Raw genomic sequence first — 12,498 nt, 5'->3', positions numbered from 1 at the left:
GCACCATGAAGACCAAGGAGCTCTCCAAACAGGTCAGGGACAAAGTTGTGGAGAAGTACAGATCAGGCTTGGGTTATAAAAAAATATCTGAAACTTTGAACATCCCACGGAGCACCATTAAATCCATTATTAAAACATTTAAAGAATATGGCACCACAACAAACCTGCCAAGAGAGGGCCACCCATCAAAAGTCACGGACCAGGCAAGGAGGGCATTAATCAGAGAGGCCAAAGAGACCAAAGATAACCCTGAAGGAGCTGCAAAGCTCCACAGCGGAGATTGGAGTATCTGTCCACAGGACCACTTTAAGCCGTACACTCCACAGAGCTGGGCTTTACGGAAGAGTGGCCAGAAAAAAGCCATTGCTTAAAGAAAAAAATAAGCAGACACGTTTGGTGTTCGCCAAAAGCCATGTGGGAGACTCCCCAAACATATGGAAGAAGGTACTCTGGACAGACAAACCCAACACCTCTCATCACCCCGAGAACACCATCCCCACAGTGAAGCATGGTGGTGGTAGCATCATGCTGTGGATATGATTTTCATCGGCAGGGACTGGGAAACTGGTCAGAATTGAAGGAATGATGGATGGCGCTAAATACAGGGAAATTCTAGAGGGAAACCTGTTTCAGTCTTCCAGAGATTTGAGACTGGGACGGAGGTTCACCTTCCAGCAGGACAATGACCCTAAGCATACTGCTAAAGCAACACTTGAGTGGTTTAAGGGGAAACATTTAAATGTCTTGGAATGGCCTAGTCAAAGCCCAGACCTCAATCCAATTGAGAATCTGTGGTATGACCTAAAGATTGCTGTACACCAGCAGAACCCATCCAACTTGAAGGAGCAGGAGCAGTTTTGCCTTGAAGAATGGGCAAAAATCCCAGTGGCTAGATGTGCCAAGCTTATAGAGACATACCCCAAGAGACTTGCAGCTGTAATTGCTGCAAAAGGTGGCTCTACAAAGTATTGACTTTGGGGTGAATAGTTATGCACGCTCAAGTTTTTCTTATTTCTTGTTTGTTTCACAATAAAAAACATATTTTGCATCTTCAAAGTGGTAGGCATGTTGTTTAAATCAAATAATACAAACCCCCAAAAAAATCCATTTTAATTCCAGGTTGTAAGGCAACAAAATAGGAAATATGCCAAGGGAGGTGAATACTTTGGCAAGCCCCTGGATCAGAGCTCTAACCTCTATCCCCTGTATCAGAGCTCTAACCTCTATCCCCTGGATCTACATCATGTTGTTATTTCCAGTCTGTCAGCAGGCCTTCTCCGTCAGGCCACCTACACCACCACTAGGTTAGGGATCTACATCATGTTGTTGTTTCCAGTCTGTCAGCAGGCCTTCTCCGTCAGGCCACCTACACCACCACTAGGTTAGGGATCTACACGGTGTTGTTTGAGAAGATGACGGGACCGGACGGGACCCCGCCCAACTTCCTCATGAAGGCTCTGATTGGTATGACGGCCGGAGCCACTGGAGCCTTCGTAGGAACACCTGCTGAAGTCGCCTTGATCAGGATGACTGCAGACGGACGGTGAGAGGGACGGTGAGAGGGAGGGTGGGAGGGAGGGAGGGAGGGAGGGTGTGAGACAGTGGATGAACAGTGGTAACAGTGGAGTTAAATTATGTCTGATTGTGTAATTTCCCTCACTCTCTATCTCTCTCTCTCCCCCTCCAGTCTCCCTGCAGACCAGAAGAGAGGGTATTCTAATGTGTTCAACGCTCTGGCCAGAATCACTAAAGAAGAGGGTGTTACCACACTATGGAGGGTAAGCTACTATACTATACTACTACTATACTACCACTATACTACTACTATTCAATATACTATACTACTACTATACCACTACTATACCACTACTATACCACTACTATACCACTACTATACTGCTGATATACCACTACTATACTACTACTATACTACCACTATACTACTACTATTCAATATACTACACTACTACTATACTATACTACCACTGCTACTATACCACTACTATACCACTACTATACCACTACTACTATACTACTACTACTACACCACTTCTATATCACTACTACTACTATACCACTACTACTATACTACTACTACTATACCACTACTACTATACCACTACTACTATACCACTACTACTATACCACTACTACTATACTACTACTACTACACCACTTCTATATCACTACTACTACTATACCACTACTACTACACCACTTCTATATCACTACTACTATACCACTACTACTATACCACTACTATACCACTACTACTATACTACTACTACTACACCACTTCTATATCACTACTACTACTATACCACTACTACTACACCACTTCTATATCACTACTACTATACCACTACTACTATACCACTACTATACCACTACTACTATACCACTACTACTATACCACTACTACTATACCACTACTATACCACTACTACTATACCACTACTATTATACCACTACTACTATACCACTACTACTATACCACTACTACTATACCACTGCTACTATACCACTGCTACTATACCACTACTACTATACCACTGCTACTATACCACACCACTACTACTATACCACTACTACTATACCACTGCTACTATACCACTACTACACCACTACTACTATACCACTGCTACTATACCACTGCTACTATACCACTACTACTATACCACTGCTACTATACCACTACTACTACTACACCACTACTATTATACCACTACTACTATACCACTACTACTATACCACTGCTACTATACCACTACTACTATACCACTACTACTATACCACTACTACTATACCACTACTACTACTACACCACTACTACTATACCACTACTACTATACCACTACTACTATACCACTGCTACTATACCACTACTACTACACCACTACTACTATACCACTACTACTACTATACCACTACTACTATACCACTACTACTATACCACTACTACTATACCACTGCTACTATACCACTTCTATATCACTACTACTACTATACCACTACTACTATACTACTACTACTATACCACTACTACTATACCACTACTACTATACCACTACTACTATACCACTACTACTATACCACTGCTACTATACCACTGCTACTACACCACTATTACTATACCACTACTACTATACCACTACTACTATACCACTACTACTATACCACTGCTACTATACCACTACTACTACTACACCACTACTACTATACCACTACTACTATACCACTACTACTATACCACTACTACTATACCACTACTACTATACCACTACTACTATACCACTACTACTATACCACTGCTACTACACCACTACTACTATACCACTACTACTATACCACTACTACTATACCACTGCTACTATACCACTGCTACTATACCACTACTACTACTATACCACTACTACTATACCACTACTACTACTATACCACTACTACTACACCACTACTACTATACCACTACTATTATACCACTACTATTATACCACTACTACTATACCACTACTATTATACCACTACTACTACTACTACTATACTACTACTATACCACTACTACTATACTACTACTACTATACCACTACTACTATACTACTACTACTATACCACTACTACTATACTACTACTACTACTATACCACTACTACTATACCACTACTACTACTATACCACTACTACTATACCACTACTACTATACCACTACTATACCACTACTACTACTATACCACTACTACTATACCACTACTACTATACCACTACTACTATACCACTGCTACTATACCACTACTACTATACCACTACTACTATACCACTACTACTACTACTACTACTACTACTATACCACTGCTACTATACCACTGCTACTATACCACTACTACTATACCACGCTACTATACCACTGCTACTATACCACTACTACTATACCACTACTACTACTACTACTACTATACCACTACTACTATACCACTACTACTATACCACTACTACTGCTACTATACCACTACTACTATACCACTACTACTATACCACTACTACTATACCACTGCTACTATACTACTACTACTACTATACCACTACTACTATACCACTACTACTATACCACTACTACTATACCACTACTACTACTACTATACTACTACTACTATACCACTACTACTATACCACTGCTACTATACTACTACTACTATACCACTGCTACTATACCACTGCTACTATACCACTACTACTATACCACTGCTACTATACCACTGCTACTATACCACTACTACTATACCACTACTACTATACCACTGCTACTATACCACTGCTACTATACTACTACTACTATACCACTGCTACTATACTACTACTACTATACCACTGCTACTATACCACTACTACTATACCACTACTACTACTATACCACTACTACTACTACACCACTGCTACTATACCACTACTACTATACCACTACTACTATACCACTACTACTATACCACTACTACTACTATACCACTACTACTACTACACCACTGCTACTATACCACTACTACTATACCACTACTACTATACCACTGCTACTATACCACTACTACTATACCACTACTACTATACCACTACTACTATACCACTGCTACTATACCACTACTACTATACTACTACTATACCACTACTACTACACCACTACTACTATACCACTACTACTACACCACTGCTACTATACCACTACTACTATACCACTACTACTATACCACTACTACTACACCACTGCTACTATACCACTACTACTATACCACTACTACTATACCACTACTACTATACTACTATACCACTACTACTATACCACTACTACTATACCACTACTACTACACCACTGCTACTATACCACTACTACTATACCACTACTACTATACCACTACTACTATACCACTACTACTATACTACTATACCACTACTACTATACCACTACTACTATACCACTACTACTATACCACTACTACTATACTACTATACCACTGCTACTATACCACTACTACTATACTACTACTATACCACTACTACTACACCACTACTACTATACCACTACTACTACACCACTGCTACTATACCACTACTACTATACCACTACTACTATACCACTACTACTACACCACTGCTACTATACCACTACTACTATACCACTGCTACTATACCACTGCTACTATACCACTACTACTATACTACTACTATACCACTACTACTATACCACTACTACTATACCACTACTACTATACCACTACTACTACACCACTGCTACTATACCACTGCTACTATACCACTGCTACTATACCACTGCTACTATACCACTGCTACTATACTACTACTATACCACTACTACTACACCACTGCTACTATACCACTACTACTATACCACTGCTACTATACCACTGCTACTATACCACTACTACTATACTACTACTATACCACTACTACTATACCACTACTACTATACCACTACTACTACACCACTGCTACTACACCACTGCTACTATACCACTGCTACTATACCACTGCTACTATACCACTACTACTATACCACTGCTACTATACCACTACTACTATACCACTGCTACTATACCACTGCTACTATACCACTACTACTATACCACTACTACTACACCACTGCTACTATACCACTACTACTATACCACTGCTACTATACCACTACTACTATACTACTACTATACCACTACTACTATACCACTACTACTATACCACTACTACTATACCACTGCTACTATACCACTGCTACTATACCACTACTACTATACCACTACTACTATACCACTACTATACCACTACTACTACTACACCACTACTACTATACCACTACTACTATACTACTATTACTATACCACTATTACTATACCACTACTACTATACCACTACTACTATACCACTACTACTACACCACTGCTACTATACCACTACTACTATACCACTACTACTATACCACTACTACTATACCACTGCTACTATACCACTGCTACTATACCACTACTACTATACCACTGCTACTATACCACTACTACTACTATACCACTACTACTATACCACTACTACTATACCACTACTACTACACCACTACTACTATACCACTACTACTACTATACCACTACTACTACTATACCACTACTACTATACCACTACTACTACTACACCACTACTACTATACCACTGCTACTATACCACTACTATACCACTACTACTATACCACTACTACTATACCACTGCTACTATATCACTACTACTATACCACTACTACTATACCACTGCTACTATACCACTGCTACTATACCACTGCTATTATACCACTACTATTATACCACTACTACTATACCACTGCTACTATACTACTACTACTATACCACTACTACTATACCACCACTACTACTACTACTATACCACTACTACTGCTACTATACCACTGCTACTATACCACTGCTACTATACCACTGCTACTATACCACTACTACTATACCACTGCTACTATACCACTACTACTATACCACCACTACTACTACTACTATACCACTACTACTACTACTATACCACTACTACTATACCACTGCTACTATACCACTACTACTATACCACTACTACTACTACTATACTACTACTACTATATCACTACAAAATCAATAACAGTGTGTGTGTGTGTATATAATGTGTGTGTGTGTGTGTGTGTATATAATGTGTGTGTGTGTGTGTATATAATGTGTGTGTGTGTGTGTGTGTGTATTTCTCCAGGGGTGTATTCCCACGATGGCCCGTGCTGTAGTGGTCAACGCTGCCCAGCTGGCCTCCTACTCTCAGAGCAAACAGGCTCTTATCGAGACAGGTAACCTCTACCCCCTGACCTCTACCCCTCCTACTCTCAGAGCAAACAGGCTCTTATCGAGACAGGTAACCTCTACCCCCTGACCTCTACCCCTCCTACTCTCAGAGCAAACAGGCTCTTATCGAGACAGGTAACCTCTACCCCCTGACCTCTACCCCTCCTACTCTCAGAGCAAACAGGCTCTTATCGAGACAGGTAACCTCTACCCCCTGACCTCTACCCCTCCTACTCTCAGAGCAAACAGGCTCTTATCGAGACAGGTAACCTCTGACCTCTGACCTCTAACCTCTACCCTCTTCCTAGTCCCCAACAACCAGATGTCCCGGTGTGGTGAAACTGATTATTTGTCAGCACCGATGGTTTGTTTACATAGCAGGGTTAGGATAACTAACGTGGCAGGTTAGGATAACTAACGTGGCAGGTTAGGATAACTAACGTGGCAGGTTAGGATAACTAACGTGGCAGGTTAGGATAACTAACGTGGAAGGTTAGGATAACTAACGTGGAAGGTTAGGATAACTAACGTGGCAGGTTAGGATAACTAACGTGGAAGGTTAGGATAACTAACGTGGAAGGTTAGGATAACTAACGTGGCAGGTTAGGATAACTAACGTGGCAGGTTAGGATAACTAACGTGGCTATTTGATCTCCTTTCTCTTTCTTATAAAATATGGGTTAGATGGGTTAGATTGGTTAGGGTTAGATGGGTTAGATGGGTTAGATGGGTTAGATGGGTTAGATGGGTTAGATGGGTTAGGGTTAGATGGGTTAGGGTTAGATGGGTTAGGGTTAGATGGGTTAGGATTAGATGGGTTAGATGGGTTAGGGTTAGATGGGTTAGATGGGTTAGGGTTAGATGGGTTAGATGGGTTAGATGGGTTAGGGTTAGATGGGTTAGATGGGTTAGATGGGTTAGATGGGTTAGATGGGTTAGGGTTAGATGGGTTAGGGTTAGATGGGTTAGATGGGTTAGGGTTAGATGGGTTAGATGGGTTAGGGTTAGATGGGTTAGATGGGTTAGATGGGTTAGATGGGTTAGGGTTAGATGGGTTAGATGGGTTAGATGGGTTAGATGGTTAGGGTTAGAAGGGTTAGATGGGTTAGATGGTTAGGGTTAGAAGGGTTAGATGGGTTAGATGGGTTAGGGTTAGATGGGTTAGGGTTAGATGGGTTAGATGGGTTAGATGGGTTAGATGGTTAGGGTTAGAAGGGTTAGATGGGTTAGAAGGGTTAGATGGGTTAGATGGGTTAGGGTTAGATGGGTTAGATGGGTTAGATGGGTTAGATGGGTTAGATGGGTTAGATGGGTTAGGGTTAGATGGGTTAGATGGGTTAGATGGGTTAGATGGGTTAGATGGTTAGGGTTAGAAGGGTTAGATGGGTTAGGGTTAGATGGGTTAGATGGGTTAGATGGGTTAGGGTTAGATGGGTTAGATGGTTAGGGTTAGAAGGGTTAGATGGGTTAGGGTTAGATGGGTTAGATGGGTTAGGGTTAGATGGTTAGGGTTAGAAGGGTTAGATGGGTTAGGGTTAGTTGGGTTAGGGTGTATTTCCTACAGCAGTCCATTCATTGTGAATAACTTATCTCCCCCCCAGGGTATTTTGTGGATGGTATCTTCCTTCATTTCTGTGCCAGTATGATCAGTGGGCTGGTAACCACGGCAGCATCCATGCCCGTCGACATCGTCAAGACCAGGATTCAGAACATGAGAATGATTGATGGAAAACCAGAGTTTAAGAATGGCCTGGTAAGTTATAATATACACTGAGTAAACAAAACATTAGGAACACCTGCTCTTTCAATGACAGACTGACCGGGTGAATCCAGGTGAAAGCTATGGTCCCTTATTGATGTCCCTTGTTAAATCCACTTCAGTGTAGATGAAGGGGAGGAGACAGGTTAAAGAAGGATTTTTAAGCCATGAGACAACAGAGACATGGATTGTGTATGTGTGCCATTCAGAGGGTGAATGGGCAAGACAAAATATTTACGTGCCTTTGAACGGGGTATGGTAGTAGGTGCCAGGCGCACCGGTTTGTGTCAAGAACTGCAACGGTGCTGGGTTTTTCACGCTCAACAGTTTCCCTTATGTATCATCAAGAATGGTCCACCACCCAAAGGACATCTAGCCAACTGGACACAACTGTGGGAAGCGTTGGAGTCAACACGGGCCAGAACAAAAAGGCTGAAAGACTGGGTCGCGTCTCTGGCCAACGAACCAATAGAACGTAAGACCAGCCGGCTTGGGTAGCAACCTTCGATTTGTGTCGGGACTATATCTCGTGGAAGGATGAAATAGTATGAATAAATTCCTCAAAATAACGTTTTTAATGAAAATATGTCAATCGTTATTTGAATATGTTGGTAACCCGTTGTATAAAAGTGATAATGCCCTCGAAGCTGACTTCTTCCCTGGCCTAACAACACCCGTGCCAATATATCCTCCAAACGCCGGCTTCTCAGGCATTATCACTTCAATAATATATATTATTCATATACAGTACCAGTCAAACGTTTTAGAACACCTACTCATTCCAGGGTTTTTCTTTATTTTTACTATTTTCTACATTGTAGAATAATAGTGAAGACATCAAAACTATGAAATAACACATATGGAATCATGTAGTAACCAAAAAAGTATTAAACAAATCAAAATACATATATTTGAGATTCTTCAAATAGCCACCCTTTGCCTCCATTAAAGCTAGAATCATTAATGGTCAAACTGTTACCTCTGTTTGGGATATCCCGAGTGGCGCAGTGGTCTAAGGCTGTGCCACTAGAGATCCTGGTTCGAATCCAGACTCTGTCGTAGCCGGCCGCGACCGGGAGACCCATGGGGCGGCGCACAATTGGCCCAGCGTCCTCCAGGGTAGGGGAGGGAATGGCCAGCAGGGATGTAGCTCAGTTGGTAGAGCATGGCGTTTGTAACGCCAGGGTTGTGGGTTCGTTTCCCACGGGGGGCCAGTATGAATAAAAATTATAGTAATAATAATGTATGCTCTGAGAGCGTCTGCTAAATGACTAACATGTAAATGTAAAATGTATATTGTATTAAAGCTGGAATCATTAATGGTCAAACTGTCATCTCTGTTTGGGATATTACAACAAAGAAGTTACTGTAAACAACCAACAGTTTTTTTTCCCTCTGACATCATCGCACGCACGATAGAACAGCTAAAATGTGTACTGCCACTTTAAAAATGTTTATGCTGCGCGACGCTCCCCAGATCTGCTTCGTCAACAAAACATCAACCATAACAACGGCCGTGTCGCTGTTTCCCATTCTGCAGATTCCGTCTTTAAGCTGAGTTGTATTTTGTCCCCCTGCAGGACGTGTTGGCGAGGGTGATCCGTAACGAAGGGTTCTTCTCTCTCTGGAAGGGTTTCACTCCATACTACGCCAGGCTGGGACCTCACACCGTCCTCACCTTCATCTTCCTGGAACAGATGAACAAGGCTTATAAAGTCTACTTCCTAGACTAGAGACTGGATATATAAGGATTGGGGGACGCTGATCCTGGAGCAACGCACACAGACACACACAGACACACAGACACACACACACACACACACAGACACACACACACACACACAGACACACACACACACACACACACACACACACACACACACACACACACACACACACACACACAGACACACACACAGACACACACAGACACAGACACAGACACAGACACACACAGACACAGACACACACACGCACGCAGAGACCGAAGCAGGCGCACACTACACACACGCAGACGGACAGACACACACCCTCGTGTGTCATGTGAGTGACTTCTTGACCTTTTTAACCCCTGTCATGTGACCTGTCCTCACCTGCCCCCCCCATTCTGTTATTTTTACTGAAGGACTCAGAACCTCAGAATGTACCATCTCAGCCACCCCCCTTCCCAGGGCACATTACCACTTGGTACAGTCCCCCCCAATATGGAAACAGATGGCTGGCTGGAACACCTTGATGATGTTGACAAACAGATTAAAAACAGATTATATCCGAAAAACAAGGTTTTGTTGTTTATTTCACCTACTGTTGGTAACACTGGTTCAGAATCACCTAGTTGATGGATGCATCAGTGATTGAAACACCAGAAAGAGTAGAACTTGCTTTTACACTATGATTTGAAAAGGAATAGTTTCACTATATAAACTAAAGTGACTCAGTGACTGAACAAAAATATAAACGCAACATGAAACAATTTCAAAGATTTTACTGAGTTACAGTTCATAAGGATGTCATGATATACACTACCGGTCAAAAGTTTGGACACACCTACTCATTCCAGGGTTTTTCTTTATTTGTACTATTTTCTACATTGTAGAATAATAGTGAAGACATCAAAACTATGACATAACACATATGGAATCATGTAGTAACCAAAAAAGTGTTAAACAAATCAAAATATATTTTGCCTTGATGACAGCTTTGTACACTCTTGGCATTCTCTCAACCAGCTTCACCTGGAATGCTTTTCCAACAGTCTTGAAGGAGTTCCCACATATGCTGAGCACTTGTTGGCTGCTTTTCCTTCACTCTGCGGTCCGGGGGGTAAAAGTAAATTAGAACACCTTCCTAATATTGGGGTGCAACTCCATCCAAAAGTGGGGGTCACATTTATTAACACAAAAAACATCGTCATCTTCCTCAAATGAAGGGGATGATGACCCAATGTTTTTTTTAGAAATTGTTTATTTTTACATCAATGTAATTGTCTGCATCATTTCCAATCCCCCCTATATTTTCTGGGGGTAAATATATACACTACCGTTCAAAAGTTTGGGGTCACTTATAAATGTCCTTGTTTTAGAAAGAAAATAAATGTTTTTGTCCATTAAAATAACATCAAATTTATCAGAAATACAGTGTAGACATTGTTGTAAATGGCTATTGAAGCTGGAAACGGCTGATTTTTTTTATGGAATATCTACATTGGCGTACAGAGGCCCACTATCAGCAACCATCAATCCTGTGTTCCAATGGCACGTTGTGTTTGCTAATCCAAGTTTATCATTTTAAAAGGCTAATTGATCATTAGAAAACCCTTTGCAATTATGTTAGCAAAGCTGAAAACTGTTGTGCTGATTAAAGAAGCAATACAACTGGCCTTCTTGAGACTAGTTGAGTATCTGGAGCATCAGCAATTGTGGGTTCGATTACAGGCTCAAAATGGACAGAAACGAAGAACTTTCTTCTGAAACCACTCAAGTGTTGCTTTAGCAGTATGCTTAGGGTCATTGTCCTGATGGAAGGTGAACCTCCGTCCCAGTCTCAAATCTCTGGAAGACTGAAACAGGTTTCCCTCAAGAATTTACCTGTATTTAGCGCCATCTATCATTCCTTCAATTCTGACCAGTCCCTGCCGATGAAAAACATCCCCACAGCATGATGCTGCCACCACCATGCTTCACTGTGGGGATGGTGTTCTCGGGGTGATGAGAGGTGTTGGGTTTGCGCCAGACATAGCGTTTTCCTTGATGGCCAAAAAGCTCAATTTTTGTCTCATCTGACCAGATTACCTTCTTCCATATGTTTGGGGAGTCTCCCACATGCCTTTTGGCGGACACCAAACGTGTTTGCTTATTTTGTTCTTTAAGCAATGGCTTTT

General features: G+C 41.5%; 1 protein-coding gene across 1 annotated transcript in view; it reads left to right on the top strand.

The window, feature by feature from the left end:
• slc25a11 (solute carrier family 25 member 11) overlaps positions 1–10,456 on the top strand; it is an 18,151-nt gene extending 7,695 nt beyond the window's left edge. Inside the window, exons 3-7 of the mRNA XM_045211898.1 lie at positions 1,337–1,543; positions 1,688–1,778; positions 6,774–6,864; positions 8,461–8,612; positions 10,199–10,456. Coding sequence (XP_045067833.1) covers positions 1,337–1,543; positions 1,688–1,778; positions 6,774–6,864; positions 8,461–8,612; positions 10,199–10,351 — 694 coding nt within the window. The 3' untranslated portion in view covers positions 10,352–10,456. The remainder of the gene's footprint in view (positions 1–1,336; positions 1,544–1,687; positions 1,779–6,773; positions 6,865–8,460; positions 8,613–10,198) is intronic.
• The last annotated feature ends 2,042 nt before the right edge of the window (positions 10,457–12,498 follow it).

Source organism: Coregonus clupeaformis, chromosome 39 (assembly GCF_020615455.1).
Source record: "Coregonus clupeaformis isolate EN_2021a chromosome 39, ASM2061545v1, whole genome shotgun sequence".
NCBI lineage: Eukaryota > Metazoa > Chordata > Actinopteri > Salmoniformes > Salmonidae > Coregonus > Coregonus clupeaformis.
The sequence above is the reverse complement of the archived record's forward strand: the minus strand, read 5'-3'. Positions and strand labels throughout refer to the sequence as shown.